The sequence below is a fragment of the Neodiprion pinetum genome, chromosome 2, assembly GCF_021155775.2.
Source record: "Neodiprion pinetum isolate iyNeoPine1 chromosome 2, iyNeoPine1.2, whole genome shotgun sequence".
Classification (NCBI taxonomy): Eukaryota; Metazoa; Arthropoda; class Insecta; order Hymenoptera; family Diprionidae; genus Neodiprion; species Neodiprion pinetum.
The window spans coordinates 14,084,537-14,101,734 of NC_060233.1; the positions used below are offsets into that span (position 1 = coordinate 14,084,537).

General features: G+C 40.2%; 1 protein-coding gene across 15 annotated transcripts in view; it reads right to left on the minus strand.

The window, feature by feature from the left end:
• Smr (Smrter) overlaps positions 1-17,198 on the minus strand; it is an 84,281-nt gene that overhangs the window by 4,236 nt on the left and 62,847 nt on the right. For 14 of the 15 annotated variants that reach the window (XM_069133682.1, XM_069133681.1, XM_069133680.1 and 11 more), the window contains 6 exons: positions 7,359-7,682; positions 6,653-7,026; positions 5,200-5,472; positions 4,349-4,892; positions 1,573-3,884; positions 1-23 (listed from right to left, as the gene is read on the minus strand). The exon at positions 1-23 is cut by the window's left edge and continues 144 nt beyond it. In XM_069133682.1, coding sequence (XP_068989783.1) covers positions 1-23; positions 1,573-3,884; positions 4,349-4,892; positions 5,200-5,472; positions 6,653-7,026; positions 7,359-7,682 — 3,850 coding nt within the window. The remainder of the gene's footprint in view (positions 24-1,572; positions 3,885-4,348; positions 4,893-5,199; positions 5,473-6,652; positions 7,027-7,358; positions 7,683-17,198) is intronic. The other variant, XM_069133685.1, reaches the window with a different exon arrangement.

Sequence of the window (17,198 nt, forward strand, 5' to 3'; positions counted from 1 at the left end):
GCTGGACTGTCTCGTTGGACATTCTGAAGAGAGATCATAATGTTTGATAATTCACAGAAATATTTCATAAAAAACTGTTCCTTATTAATCTATTCATATTAATGCATCAAAAGTTAATACAATATTTTTTTAATTGCAATAATGTCAACAAAAGTCGCCCTAGGAAAGAATAGCCTGTCTCGTAAAAGGTTTGTATTTGTACAAAAATTTTACCAATAGGAATATTACATCCCAATGCGTATTAACACTGGTAATCGGTTTTGTGATAATTGGATTTGGTTATTGAAACTACCGTTCAATTAATTATCCAAAATTCATGTTATTCACTTGAGGGGGCATACTATACGAGTGAACGGCACAAAAGCTAGGTCAATTTTGGGAATTCATACCGGGGTAACTGATTATCAAATTGGTTTGGGGCTTGTTTTAGGCAACATGTATTTATAGATGTAAATCTCATGTAGATCGAGCTTCAGTTGCGTTTTTTTTTTTATTTTCTTTCATCAGAAGTAGTTATTAGGAAGCATTGTTATTAATATTAACAACAACCATTTTACTCGGTGACATGTTTTGTGCTATCCACGATATGCCAAAAATGGTTTAACCGTATTACTACAAATTTTGAGACTGTATTTTTGGATGCTTTATCTTCTTTTCTACGATTAAATTTTTCATTCAACAAATTGGCAACCGCTAGAAATTGGATTTCAATTGTTCGTTGAGTCTTGACGACTTTGCTATTTAATTGATAAAGCTATAATGATTTGAAAAAAGCGGAATTAAGGCAAACAGAGTAAACTTTCAAAGAATAGTGTCTCCAAATCTGAAGTAAATCGGTTCAGCCGTTTTTAAGATAATGTGTGCACCACAAGAAAAGTTATTGTTAGGGCTGTACGGGTAGTAAAATTCTTTAGGTGGGGTCCGGTTGGGTAAAATGGATTACTTTCGGGTATTCGAAAATTTTCGGATTACGGAAATCAACATGGCACAACTTTTTCACTCTTGTCGTAATTTGATCACAGTCGTTGAGCACGTCAGAGAATAACAGAAAAAAAACGAAATAAGTGAACAAAACCACGCCACGAAAGATACAAAGGTTTATTACTTTACTAAAAAACATTAATACCATGAGATCTTTCGGAAATTTTGTTTTTCCCAAAGATTTCGGGATTCCCGACTACTATTGGATTACCCGAAAATTTCGGATTACTCGGAAGATTTCGGACTACCCAAAAATTTCGGGATTACCAAGAAACCCAACCCGATGCAAACCCGATCCGACCCGAACTCGAGTTCGAGTACCCGCACAGCCACAGTTATTGTCAATAACAATAGTTTCTATTGATTCTTTTTAATAAAATAAATATGTATGTAATTGAAGCTCAATCCACATAATTTTGAATGAAACAAACGCTATTCGAATTACTATCAATTCGTTTTAGAGATACAAATTCACCAAATTCACCCATTTTTTCAGCTCTCTACACATATATGTATATCCTCATATGGCACAGTTCTGGTGATCACATTGAATCATAAACTTCAAATGGAATGGGAATAATGGATTTTTACCTGGAACAGACGGTCACCCGGCCTGGTAGGTTGGTTATTAGATGCAGAGGCCGACCCTGAATTATCGGAACTCTGATTTATTTGGTGGGTGATGATTGCATCTATCAAACTGGCCGCGGTCAACGTTGACGCAGTTTCACCTGACTGTTGATTAACTGGGGGTTGATTTTGCCGATTTGTAGATTGCTGCTGCTGCTGATGTTGCTGCTGCTGCTGCTGCTGTTGTTGTTGTTGTTGTTGTTGTTGTTGTTGTTGTTGTTGTTGTTGTTGTTGTTGTTGTTGTTGTTGTTGTTGTTGTTGTTGTTGTTGTTGTTGTTGTTGTTGTTGTTGTTGTTGTTGCTGTTGTTGTTGTTGTTGCTGCTGTTGCTGGTGCCTCGAAGGTGGAAAACCACTTCCAAGAATTCTTGTTGATTCCCTGTCAATTGATGGATGTTGTTGTTCTCTGTAGATTTGTGCCATGTGCTGTCTCCTTTCGGCTTCCATACGTTGTTGTAAATGCTGCTGTATTTGTTGATGCTGAAGCTGGGCCAGATCTCGTTCTCTTTGCTGTTGAAACGCCAAGCGCTGCTCAGCCTGCTGCATCTCTTTTTCTCTCTGTTGAACAGCCAATCGATGGTCCTGATGTTCCTTTTCTCGTTGAGCTGCAGCCATCTGTTGTTGAACAGCCAAACGGTGCTCCTGTTGTTGGAGTTCCTTTTCTCTTTGTTGATGGTGTTGTTGCTGCTGCTGCTGTTGCTGCTGCTGCTGCTGCTGCTGCTGCTGCTGCTGTTGCTGCTGCTGTTGTTGCTGCTGCTGCTGCTGCTGCTGCTGCTGCTGCTGCTGCTGCTGGTGCTGCTGCTGCTGCTGTTGTTGTTGTTGTTGTTGTTGTTGTTGTTGTTGTTGTTGTTGTTGTTGTTGTTGTTGTTGTTGTTGTTGCTGCTGCTGCTGTTGTTGGTGTTGTTGTTGGTGTTGTTGCGGTTGCTGTTGATGTTGTTGCATTACAAACCGATGATCATGTTGCTGTATCTCCTTATCTCTTTGTAATCTGTGCTCATCCTTTTCTCTGGAATGCACAAAATCTCTCTCCCTCTCTCGCTCCCTCTCCCGTTGCTGATGAGCAACTAATCGATGGTCAGACTGTTGCATTGCCAAACGATGTTCTTGCAGGCGTGTTTCCTGGTCGCGAAGCGGCCTGTGGTCGCCATACCGATCAGCCATTAATTTGTCAGAAATCGTTTTACCAAGACCTTCATGACCCCCGCTTCCACTCGACGGATGGGGATGGGGATGGGGTACCGGAAGGTTTGGCTGTTGAACCGCAACCTCTACCAAGCTCGAGAAAGCCTCAAGTCCCGGAGGCGGTGGAGCATAATGATGTTGCTTCTGGGGATTATGCCTTTGTATAACACCTTGACGTGGTTGTGAGTGTTGAGGGTGTTGCGGTGATGGCGGTGGCGGAGTACCTGCATAATAAATGGGGGAAGGTGCCTCATTCTTAGCCGCAGTCTCACGACCCCTACTCAGCATTTGTTGACTCAGAAAATAATCGTTGATTATAAGCTGTCTTGAAGCTAGTTGCTGCTCCACTGTGTAACTTGGCGGCGGTCGTGGCGGGTAAGAGTTGTAGCCCTGAGAACCATGCGTAACAACCACTCCTTGACCCTGAGTCTGACTTTGACTCGACACAGGGACTGTAGAGGCAGGAGGCACTCGAATCGGCCGGTGGTAATCGTACATTGGCGCACGCTTATCGCTCGTGGCAAAGGGGTGGACAGGCGTTCCTTGGGTTATGGAGCCCGTCTCCTTGGGACCTTGTCCGCCAGTGCTTCCAGCTCCAGGAGGTGTCATCTGTCTAAGTAATCCCTCATAGCGGGCACCGGATACGGGTGTACCATGCGTGATTGAGCCACCTTTGTGACCACTGGGAATGCCAGTTAATTTTGGTGATAATTTTGGATGTGGTGGCTGAGCGGTAACTTTATTCATTATTGGTGTCAGCGGAGCTTGAGGTCTAGGAGAGGAACCGTAGACAAGAGGACTTTTTGCACCACGACCCTGCTCTGAATGAGAATGAGGATGGTAGTATGTTCCAGGTGGAGGTTCGGCGCGATAAAGAGTGACAGGGGGTGGTTTGTGTGGTGGTTGCAACGAATGATTGTACTCCAACTGTTGCCTGGGTTTTTTTATGCTCAGATCCAATGTTACACCTTCCGTTTCACGCAGAGCCTGCTGTACTTGCATGACAACAAGTCCTTCTTTTGGTAGGTCTGACGATTGAGTTTGACTTCCAGGAGGTGGCGGTGGACAAGGTGTTATGGTCGCTTGCATTTGACCTGTAGCAAAAGATACGATACGTACATGTTAGGATACTGGGACCTCAGGACTATAAAAAAATGACAAGATCGAATATTTCAAATTTTTGGAATACATATCAGATTGTTAACTATTTCACTATTTGGAATTGGTACGAAATATTACGTTTGAGAAAGTGCAAGATTTGTCCTTCAACGAACTCTTTCTCTCTTTGGTCATCCTGACTTGCACTGTTCGATTTAGCTTTGTTTCGCAGTAATTTCTCATGAACGAGACAATACTCATATTTGACCAACTCATCGTAATTCAAAGTCATTCTAAAGTTGATAAAACATTGCTTATTATCCCGGAGCACCAGTAAATTTACGAGCTTTCCCTGGTATTCTCCTTTATCTCAGAGCATATACATCCTGATTAAATTTCTCCGTCTGCCATAACTTCATTTGCCAAAGTCTGATTATAGACCAATTTTACGAGAACTTACCAATGTGCTGTGGACTAGGTGTGGAATGGTGCCCGTGATGAGGACCGGAAACAACAGACAGGGTAGCGAGACCAGAATCCCTGCCAGAGGTGGGTTGCACGTTTGCGGATTTATACTCGCGGGTGAAGCTGATATCACTCCGATGATCCGTCTTCAATATACTCGAGATCGTCGGAGTGCCCGAGCTGACGGGAAGAGTTGATGCATTTCCAGCGGGACTGTTCGGGTTCCGTTTCAACTGCATTTCGATCATACCAAGCATCAAGTCCTTAACAGTTAGAGGATTGCTGTTGGTGGGTTTTGAAGGAGGTGAGTGATTCGGTGGCGGTGGTTGTGGTTGTTGTGGTTGTTGTGGTTGTTGTGGTTGTTGTTGCTGTTGCTGCTGCTGCTGCTGCTGCTGCTGCTGCTGCTGCTGCTGCTGTTGTTGTTGTTGCTGTTGTTGTTGTTGCTGTAGAATTGTCGGGGCATTGGGGTTCGAACTCAGTGTAACAATGATGCTAGAGTTGTCCAACTCAGCGCCACCCTGACCCTCGTCCGCTGTCTCCTGGAACAAGCAGCGAGTCTCTATCAGACAGCTCTATCTTCGAAATAGTTATTAACTGGTCACCAGAAAACGTATTTTTTATAAAATTTCACCACAGCAAAGTGATATCGATTCAATGTTCATGCATGTTGTTAAATAGGTTCAAGCGAAACGCCATAGCAGTATATGTAACATATTATATCTAGAATTGTTGACATTTTTGACTTGTCACTAAATAGAGTCGCGGAATCAACTCTTGTGTAATTCTTGAATAATGTATAATTTACAAAGCTGCTACGAGAATGTAAGTAAAATAAGTTCGGCTTACCGTAGCTGAACTGTCATAATCCTCTCTACTGGCTACTGGAGGTGGTCCACCACCAGTAGACGGCTGCTGAGGAGTTACTATAGCTACTGGAGGTGGTACTAACGAGACAACTGCCATATCTGCAAGTTTTTCTGTATGCTTTGAATCTTCAGATTGTTGCAACGGCATCGGTAAGGACAAGACAGTATTTTTCGTTACAACGACAGGCATGTTGGTACTCGTAATCGTGTTTGTCGGACTACCGGCACTTGCCGTGTCGCTCGAATCATGCACCTATAATTTTATCACAAGCATATTTAGTTCGTATATGTGGATCATGGTTTCCTGTCAACAACTGAACATTTCAAGTCGTAGTTCCCGACGGCTTAGAGGATTAGGAATACAATTGGGTTTTTGCATGAAAAAAAAATTCAACTTTTGGATGTACATAAAGCAAAGAAACTCAAAATAATCAGGTGGTCTTATGCTTTTTCACCAATAAATATAATTGTGACTGTTACAAGCAACTGAATTTTACTGTTATACCTTAGCATAAGAAACGTTCTATTGTTGTAGTTTTTAATTTGCTATATGTGCTTCCAGTTTTCTTTAATCGAAAAGCGAAAAAATATGACTTGATCAGTTACGGTTTCCTTTTTACGCGCATATAAAAATTTTGCATGTGAAAGCCCAATTGAAACAATGAAATGCAGAGTTTGGAGCAACACTTGCCTATGCTCAACAAATAAATTTTTGTACCACTTACCACCTTTATATATTTTCTATTGTTTCAATCACATAGCTCCAACTCAGCATTATACAATTAGGAAAGATATGTTAGAACTACGTTTTGAAGCATTAGAAAGAACTGATATAAATATTAAATGTAGATTAAACTTCATGAGATGTTGATTTGAATAACAAAAATTTTAACGTTAGAAAAACGTAACATTTACACAATAATATAAAACAATGTTAAACATGTTTAAAGCTGTACAATAATATATGACATGGAAGAGTTGAAGGTTTGAACAGTTGGACAAAAAATGCTTTGCAACGATGAACATCAAACTGTCATTGATAATCACTGAGAATTTCGTCCAAGTCATCTTTGGTCTTTTTTGTTCCGTCAATGTGTTGCCAAGCATTTCCGCTTGCTTGTGGATAATACTATAACATACAGTCTTCATCTTATTCCAGTGAATTCTGATTCCTGTTAATATTTGAGGAAAGCAATTGATTCAAGGAAAAATACAGGAGTTGTGGGAGGTGAGTATAGAGAGAGAGGAAAAAACCAGTAACATCCACATTTTATAATTAGTTAACTATTTTTATGCCAGCCCACAATAAACAATACTTTTGCATAAGATATTAGCTATAAAATGTGGGTATTCCCTCAGATAACTCTGAGAATAAATGTTTTTCTGGATGTATAAGACATCGAATAATGATCACAAATAAGATTATAACTTACAGCAAGCTCATCACAGCTGCTCGTGCTGCTGCCGCTTTCTTCTTCATCCGTAAGACAGGGCCGCCTTTCTTTGCCAAGAGTTTGGTAATATTCTGCAACTATCTGGTCGAGTCCCAATTTTTTTCGGTACGTCAAGTAGTAGTTTTTGCACTGGTGATTGGTCTTCCCAGATATTTGCTCAGACACTTTAGGCCAGTTTGTTCCGTGCTCCCGCAAGGCTCTCTTCAGTTGTTCCAATTCCTCATCCGTCCATTGACGCCCCGGTCCATCGACGTCTTCTACATTATCGGCACTCCCTGTCAAATGGGGGGCAAGACGTCTGGATATCCGGTTGAAACATGCCGAGCAGCATTTTGTTACGTTACTGCTAATCTCTGAAATTAAAAAAAAATCAAATAAGTCCCTTGATCAACATTTTATATACCTCATTTTCTATTTTTCATGTTAAATAGAATTAGAAAAATTTGTCCATTTAAGTGACATTTTCAGAAGCAATCGCAATTCTATATTTCTAATGTATTTACATAAGAATTCTACCCAGTCCTGGACTTGTGATACATACCCATAGGTATGTCAATCGATAAAGTATATGGCTATGAGCCATTAGCAGGATTATTCATGTTCCCATGGGCAGGGAGTCAACTTTTCTCGAAGTAAAACAAAACCATACAAGAGTGAAATAAATACTCTAGTCGTGAATACTTACGAAATTCTTGTACCACCGGGTCGCGTATCTCAGGTGGAAGGTCGTTCCATTTGGACGGCAGTGCTCGAAGTCGTTTCACCCGTGTCTTAGAGGTCGAATTGGCGTTATTCAAGTTTGGGCATCCGGGAAGCGGACATGCGGTATATCGTCCGCGAACAGCTTTACACCTGCATGTGTTGCAGACGCGAGCTCCGGGTCCAACCTGGTCTTCTCTCAGCCCGTACTGGGACGCCTGACTCCTGGACAAGGCTCGACTTTGCCCTCCGCCCTCAACCGTGTTCTGGCAGACCACGCAACTGTGCGGTCCCAACTGCCTTCCACCTTCTGTAACAGAATTAAGAAACGAGCCATAAGATTACAGTACTATAAATACGTTGGCGTACATGTCAGGTTTGTGTAGATACTGGGTGTCTACGAAATCCAGCAAAACTAAATCATGGGTTTTTAGCGGATTTAGAGGCTGAAGATTGTAGTTGTTTCCTGGGGTAACTCGACACAGATTATTAGTATAGTATTGCTCAACCTTATTATACATAAGGAATAACAAATATTCAATGTGTCTTATTTTACGAGGGCTTCACACATTTGTATGCGCTCTACAACATTGCACTTTAAGTTCAATGAACATGGTTGAAAGCATTGAAGCAATTTGAAATTAATTCGACTTTTTTACTGTAACATGTCTTGCTTGCGCATGACAATACTGATACTTGGCCAAGTCATCTAAGTGAATTCGGCCACGTAATTTTTCGTTATTTGACCGTTACTAAATTCTAACTCGTAAAATTCTGATTAATATCCAGTTGCAAGCAGCAACTACTCAGATTTTACCGGTTATTTTCCAATTCAAAAAATTTTTGAGTTATTTCCGAAGCATATACACTCCGCAGAAATGACTGCGAGGAATGCTTAGCGATAAACTATCGCAAATAGATTTGTACAAAAATTAACATTCTTTGCCCAATCCAAGTCCCCCTCCTCTAAACCCCCTCCTAAATTACCTATACCTATACATACCCCCCCCCCCCTCCCTCCCTTTTTATTACATTTAGAATTAAGTTTATAAAAAGATGCATAAAAACAAACAAAAAAATCAGCCCAGAGGCAGATGAGAAATATTCTACCATATGTAAATAAAAACAACACTCTATCCCATAAATGTATAGAAACCTCAGAGGCAACACTTGTACCACATGTAAATAAGCCAGATTAAAAACTGGAAAAAAAAGATAGGTTTGTACATAAAGAATATAAAAAATTAAAATACCCAGATGGCCGATTGAATTTATTGTTAATTTTGGTTTCTTTAGAGATTCGAATGACCAAACAATATAGCAAGCCATGCTTAGGCCATGCGATAACGTCGGAACGTATCGTTGATAATGATGTTTCAGCGGATGGAACTAAAATGTAGATAAAAAGAATAACGAAACCCAAAAACCCGATATAATAACCATGATATACGACATGATATGGTAACGCTTGATGTTGTGTCAATAGCGGGCCGGGTCCAATTATATTCCCATTAAACTTGACGTCTGTATACTAATGGCGCGTCGCTATACGTCAAAGAGATATTACCGTACAAGGCTTCTGTGCAGTTGAAGAAGCACGAAAAACAATGCTTTACAACGTGAATTTTTTCGTCTGATGTACAACGATGTCAAACTGATGAATATCTATAATATATGAAGGGTTCATTTGGCAAAAACTATCAATATACTTTATATAACGCGAGCATGTTTCCGCAATTTCACGCTTGTTTTCTGCACACGAAATACCCGTTTCTAAAATGACAGAGTAATTCTGCAAACGCGTATGCGCAAAGTACAAAAACGACCACGTTTAACTCCTGGGAGTTAAACGTGATCTTTTCTGTACTGCGCGCATGCGCTGTCGCAAACAAATTTAACATTACATGACCCTAACCTCAATTTCGTACTTCGTGAACAACACGTAACATACTCTTGTTATAAAAAGAATCGTGTGCAAAAGGAGGCAACAATATTTTCGTCTCGCGTATTGGCAATATTCGTTTTCGGCGAGCATGCGTGCTCAACTACGACTCATATTGCAAACTTAAAAATAACTTTCCCGTATATTACTGCATCTATAATATGCAAACAAATTTGCACAATTGTGCACGCCGTTTCTGGCACATTGACGCACATGAAATGCAATAGAAATGTTATCAGTCAAGTTTACCGTGTCTGTTCCTAGGCAAGCGTCATTACGAACACGCAAGAGCCAACGACCGAACGCCGTTCGAAGATAAAAATCAAATAAAGTACAAAGTAATAAAAGGCTACAGGATATATCCGGTGACGTTGTATCTAATACCAATAATTTCTGAAGTACGACACAATGCCGAGCAGCGTTAAACTGATGCTCAGAAGTGCTAATTCGGTTAAATCGTCATATATTACATACATGTTCATATTACACAATGGGATAATTTGTTGATGCGACAAATATTCATTTGACTAAGTCAGCTATGGAAAACAAATACACTGAAACCAGAGTTATAACATATCATTTTTTTTTTAAATTATTTTTTCTTCTATTTATTCGACAAAATGTCGTTTGCTCCAACGGAAACAAAAATAATCAGCAAATCAATTTTCGCTGGTAGGTATATTCGAATGCGATTCAATCAATTTAATCTATTCAAAAAACGATGAGAAATGTTTGGAGTAGACTATTTTTTTGATTAAATGTGCATATTTGGTAATTGAATTTTAATAAATCCTACCTCAGTGTATACATACGCACATATAAGTATATAATGTATTCGATATTGCTTTATACCAGGAATATTTGGTGACATTGCGTATTTTTAGCGAATATTCCTGGGAAGTCAAAAAAATAAATTCTAATTATAAATAAACACCTTTCCGAATTTACTCAATACTATGAGCCACTTGGTATGATTTTTTATGTACCTATCTATCTAACTACAAGTTTCTAACAAATCGTTTTACATATAAAATGTGTTGTTCACTCTGCTGCTATGTGTATTATTGAATTGAAATAATCATGAAAAATAGTTACAATATAAATTTTGAAATCGTGGCAATAGAACAAACAAGAAAAACATTGATAGATCGAATGTGGTATTCGGTATAATATATGTATTGTAAATCCTGTGCATTTTCGTCATCCGAATTATCCGCAATGTTTTATATATACGTCGGATTTGCTAAATAAACGCCAGATAGAAGTTATTCGGCGTGGGTTTATTTATTCATTACAGCATTAAACAAACAGCGCTAATCAGAGCGCCGTTAGCATACATACGAAACGGTGGGAAACAGAATAATTACAGAGGGTCTGGTTAACTAATTAAGGGAGGCCAATTAAAAAGTTCTCGCTTGCCTGCCGATGTTCTGGAGTTTCATTTTGCTCAGAAAAAGAGAGAAAAACTGTGAATTCATTAATTCTTAGTAACACTATAACCACCCTAGTAGCATTCTGAGTTAAGTCTACCTACATTCAATGCGTCTACTTCCATATTTCACTGCGGATCTGACGTTAGAATCAGCATTATCCAAAATCTCTCTCAAGTCTGTTCTCAGGTGGTAAAAAATCGCCATCAGGGCAGATTCTGTACTAACTCTGTAGAAAGACTTCCCACAGAGTATTCTCAAATTTTTTCAACTGAAGTCAATGCTACTAGGGCACAGATACCTGACTCGTCGTCATTAATACACGCAGGCAACGTTCGCCTTTTAGAGTTCTGTTTCATATTTGTCGAGTTTCAACAACCAGTTCAATTGATTACTATGATGTAACAAAGGTACCTTCTCACCCTGTATATTAAAAAAAGGGGGGTCTTAATTGGAAATATTTCCAATCGTATCAACAGTCCGACAAACGTCATGGAACTCGTCAAAGTCGCGTGACGGTTCGAATTTCTTGAACCATTTGTACAAATTACGGCTGAAATGATGGCAGAGCCGCCGCATGTGAAACTTCGGCCGTACGCTGCTGCTGCAGCAGGGACACTGATTGACAGCCTTCCAATTCCGCCTGGGACTGTATCGCGATTTGAACATGATGGTCCTCCGAATCTCGAATTGAAAACTGACAACCAACATTGTGAAAAATAAGGTAAAGTTCGAAATTAACTCTAACGAGACAAAAGCTACAGGGAAAGCGTTGTAGAACGAGAGAGGACAAGGTAATGAAGGGACGGAGCGGCAAAATTCAGCTTGAAAGATAAATGTGCAGACAGCGCAAGAGCTGCAGGCTCGAGATCGCGCTAATTAAGCTAGCCTCTCCACGGCGAAGAGCCCGCGAGGGTGAAAGGGAGGCGAAAGGGCTTGATGTGCTTTGAATGTTTTATAACGAGGCGAGTTCAATGCCGGCTTTATATTAAGTACAAGTGGAAAATTAACCTTCTATCGTAGGATGAAAACTTTCGATTATTTTCAACATTACAAGAGCGGTAAATCGTTGTATCATTGCATTGCGACATCATTCCAGGATATCATTGCATTTAGCGAATAATGGTAGTTAGATTTCTCATAAAAGAAATTAAACTGTGATCACTTGTATGGATATAACTATCGCTGCTTGTATACAAATTTCTTCTATCATATTTCGAGTCACGATAAAAAATGTAAGTCATGAATGGGTAAAATTGTTGCATGATATTATAAGTTGTGTTAACGTGCGCGCTAAAAAATTACCACTCACGATTTACCATCCATGATCATTTTTTATGCACAACATCGCATCGGACTTACTATCCGTGAGTTACAGGACACCCTGTAGAGGCAGCTTGCTTCATCCAGGGGATTGAGTGTACGCTAATCGGACATCCCGGAGTTTAGCCGACCGTTCCCGTAATACGGTACGTGATAAAGAATTCTCTTTGTTCGTTTGATATACCGTATGGTGTTGCGAGAGGGCAAGTAAACCAGGATAGTAGGCACACCACCTACTATCATGCGTGAAATGGCGTGTAAGCACAGTCGCGTACAATATATCATATATTATAGATAATACGGAGGGTTGATACGACGGGTTATCCGCGCCAATAACCGTGGGGCAAATGCTCAGGGAGTTTTGATTATTAGAACTTTATACGTAGCACTGAATTATTATAATCTTTGGATCTTTTCATCGCGCGATGATCGAGGGAAGAGGTGGAAGAGGAGAACAAACCGGCCTTAAAAAGCCGTAGGCTATGACGTAGCTTTTTATATATTTATGAGATTTGTGTTGTCAGTTTTGCCGAGGCAAATCAAAAATGATTAAAAGCAAACAAGCCCGCAGTAACTCCAGGCCACGCGAGCTGAACGTAGATTGTGTACGAGATCAACGAACCCACCTTGAAGATCGTGTGTGTATGTATATATATATATATATATGTACCCATTGCATCTATGAACTCGACGGCATGTCAAAAATTTTTCGACCCCTCGAATCCAAAGATGACTAGAGCAGTAAATACGGCATCGTGTACTGATTGTTGAGCCGGAAATAAATATCAATTTTCGACGAATCTCTCCGCTGAATGTCATTAAATAGGCAACTGAAGCTACAGTTTGTATCGCTGTATCTTACGTCGAACACATTCAAAATATGGCTTCGATTCCTTGTTTGCTGGCTTGCAGCAGGCGAGTTTTCCAAGCAATCGAAGCTGTATTTCTGTAGCTCGATATTCAAAATGTAGCTTTGGTTCCCTATTCCCTAAGACTGAGTGACAAGTTTCACAAGCAACAGAAGCTACATTTTGTGTCGCTGCATATTTGAAATGTAGCTTTGGTTACCCATTCACTGATGTTTAGCAGCAAATTTATCAAGCAACCGAAGCTACATTTTTGTCGCTAAATAATCGCATATTCGATATGTAGCTTCGGCTGCCTATTTGCTGGGGTTTAGCAGGAAATCTAACAAGCAAACGAAGCTACATTTTTGTCACTCAAGTTAAAAATGTAGCTTTGGTTGCTTATTCACAAGTGGCTACTCGCTAGCGCCGAGCGACAAATTTAACAGGCATCCGAAACTACATTCCGCGTCGTTGCATATGAAAAATGTAGCTTTAGTTGCCTATTTGCTGATATTTAGCAATAAGTATACCAAGTAACCGAAGCTGACATTTGTGTCGTTGAATATTCAAACTGTAGCTTCGGTCGCCTATTCACCAGCGCTTAGCGGCAAGTTTCACACGTAACCAAAGCTACATTTTGTACCGCTTATAGATATTCAAAGTACAGCTTCTGTAAACTATCTGCTAGCGTCGAGCGGTGAGTTTCACAAAAAACTCCTCGGTACAACTTGACCCATTATGTAAAATCCGTGTATCGCGCCAACTCTGAAAGCTATACGAGGGACGAATAAAAATCAATTGTTCAACAAGGATTCTGCACTTACTTACGTACGTATCGTTCGGGGGCAACGCTTCGGTATATGCTTAACGCACACATGGTACGGTATTGGGGCCTCACATGCAATCGACACAGGCACGCACACTGTGTTGCTGCACGGTGCAGGATCATTGTAGAATTAGTGGCTACCCGACAGGTAGACACGCGGCTGTTGGACTCGACATTGCGGTTGATATTACTGCCGCGTTGTGCAAGTAGCATCTGTCAATTCTCCCCATCCCAAGAGATCTGTTCACCCCCCTTTCGCGATTCTCGTGCCATCGACGCGGTCGCATGCAAAGCCGAGTGCAACCGGGGAAACCCGTCGGCTTGCAATCGTAATTGCAATGACGCGCATCCAAATTTTAAATGGCCGTTTTTCTACTCACACAATCAATCCAGTACAGCACCATACGTCTGTATATCTTTTTCCTCGTAGTATTGTAACACGTACTAAGGTGTTTCAATTGGAAGTGTACAACGGGCCGCATTCATGTCCAGCAAACTAACGAGAGTGACGGTATATAAAATTTAATTCACCTGTGCAAAGGGATCACAACACAATCGTCGACCTACACATGCATGCATAACTTTTATACAGACAAATGCTAGTATGATTAAACTATAAACTATAGATTATACGCAGTTATTAAAATTTATCATAGGGTAAATCCACCTATATTTATACAATTTAAGATACATTTTTGTCTTATCCGATTGACCGAACCGGACTGCTTGGCACTCTCCGACCAGTTTTGATCCACGAGACAAAATGTCGATCGGTGAAATGTACCCCGAATTGCATGAATGCATATACCTTGTGTTAAATTGCCCGTGAAACATATCCACGAAATAAACCGATACGTACGAAATCTAATACGTGTACGTTCGCGTGCACACCGCGTAACACGTACAATAGATGGTGTAGAACGTTGTACCACGAACGGATATTCACGCCAAGAGCCACTGTTTGCATTCCTAAATCCACCCCTGTGTCTATCCTCATACCCGCAGTGCAAAGCTAACGCGAAGGTACAGGGATAGCAGAGGCATTAATTGGGATTAAGTAAATCAAGACGCTAATTAGCTCCTACTCACTCCATCCGAGCCCATTCCCTCCAATTCCGACCCAACCCGCGGACTGAGAGCTCTGCACGTCGCTCCCAGTTCGTTTCCCCGATTCAATATTTCCATCCCCCGAAGCTTGAGCAGTTGTAAGGGGATGGACGATTCGTCATAATTGCTTGTAACAGCAGAGAGAATTTTTTTTGTAAAACAATCGAGGATGGAACCAATGTAACCGTACCTTCTTTGCGATTAGAATTTTCTCCGTTCTTTGTTTAATATAATAACTTGTAGATGAAAAATGAATAAAACGAGCGGGTTTAATGCTGGAAAATCATTGGCCAAAAGTCAGTAGGATACACCTCTTACTGCATGTAGGTGTGACAATTTTTATACTCCGAAATCCATTGCTCTTTCACGCTAGCTGTTAGTTTTTACTCCTGGCTTTCTGTTTAAGAACTACCTTTCCGAGGGGCAGGACTTAATCACGCGTTTAGATTCTTCATGCTTTTGCGAAATTAGGTGCCACTTAAAATGCGCGAACACGGGGATCTCCGTTGAAAGTATAAACAAACACTGTCGGCAATCTGGAGATGACGCGACGTTGAAAAGATTCAAACGAGATGAGGGTAAGATCAGAGTGGTTACGAAAACCAAGCGATATAATATACATGGTTATATACGCGTGTATACAGAGTGGTCCACTCGAGTTGGATCATTCGATTACTGCCATTCCCCACGCTGTCGCTGACAATAAGTTTAAACGCGTGCTAGGCAACTGTGCACACCTCGTGCTCACAATCAGCCCAACCATGCTGTGCAGATATGAGAGACATGAAGGGGTACGCGAAGGGTTGACCAACGTGACACTAGAACACCTGCTCTCGATTATTAGACCAGTGCTTTGGCTTTCACGCGATGACAGGCCATCCGGTACTCCGACTTCAATTGGCTTGGTCTCAAATTCACGAGACGAGACGTATCTGGGACACCATTTTAGAGGATTGTATACGAGGGGTTAATCACTGTTTTAATGGTCTGATGTACATGCGACCATAATCTTGTCTGATATTGCAATCTCTTGTAATCTCATATAATCACTTGTAATTGCTGTAATTCTTTGTAATCGTTCGTTACACCTTTCGATCCTTCATGTTATTTTTTAAGACCTTGAAATTCTTGATATAATTTTGATCTATGTCTCATTTTTGTAGTTCATTTCAATCTCTTGTAATCTTTGTATTTTACAAGCAACATCTGCATTGCTTTCCCCATCTCTCCAACTTCTGCAATCCCTTCTAATCCTTATAATTTCTGTAATATTTGTAATCCAACTAATCTCCTTGTAATTTCGACAAATCAATTGTAATCTTTGTAATCTGCGTAATTTTGCCAATCTCTTTACAATCCCTGTATGCTCTGGAACGAACTTGTAATCTTTAGAATCTTGATCAGTGCCGTACGTCATTTTTCCATAGTAATTAACCCTACATGTGATATAAATATCTCATACTTTTAGATGATTTCTTAGTAATTTCGACATTTCGTTGTTCAAAAAAATCTGTCGTAAAAACTACGCTGATCTGTCTCAATGAGTTATAATACCTATCAATGTAAAAATAACCTTCGAAAAAATTCACTAAAAATAAAGTAAGAATCATCTACAGGAAAACGTTTCATCGCAACTATCTGTTTACTAATTTTAAAAGATGTACCACGCTCTCATCAAACAACGTGGATATAAATCGAGTAATTCCTCTTGAGTGGACCACCCTGTATATCAAATCTCTAGAGGATCACGGCGCGGCTGCGTGGGGGTGGCGGGGGGCAAAGAGGGTGATCCTCGACCGAAGCTCTCCTTGTAATATCGCGAAAAGTGTTTGTTCAGCTCCAACACAGCTCTCCTCCGAGGCTTCACAGGCTCGGTGCTCAGCTTTTTCCCCTCCCCCGATCTGTTTCTTGAAAACCATAACCATACCCCATGACAGTTGCCCATGACATTTTTTATTATCACCAAAGATTTTTCCCGCGACGGTATAACCCCTAATAAACCTTACAAATTTTGTTTTAATTGCTTCGCAATTGCCCGTTTAAAAGATATCTCAAAAACAAAACATGAATATATATGGTGTTTAATTTGGAAACCCTCAAATAAGTTTCATAGTGAAAATATGATTTTTTTTTTTTGTTTCCATTAATTGGATTTTCTGTTTTATACTGATGTATTACAGTCCAGACTCTGTTACAGTAATACAATACCTAATCCAGATAACGGTTTTACACGCGCTACTGGGAATTTTATTTGCAACAATATGATCAACACTTTCGACTGATCGTTACAACATACTTGAATTTAAAAAGATGAAAGAAAGAGTATATCCACTCTCAAATTCGTCCAAGA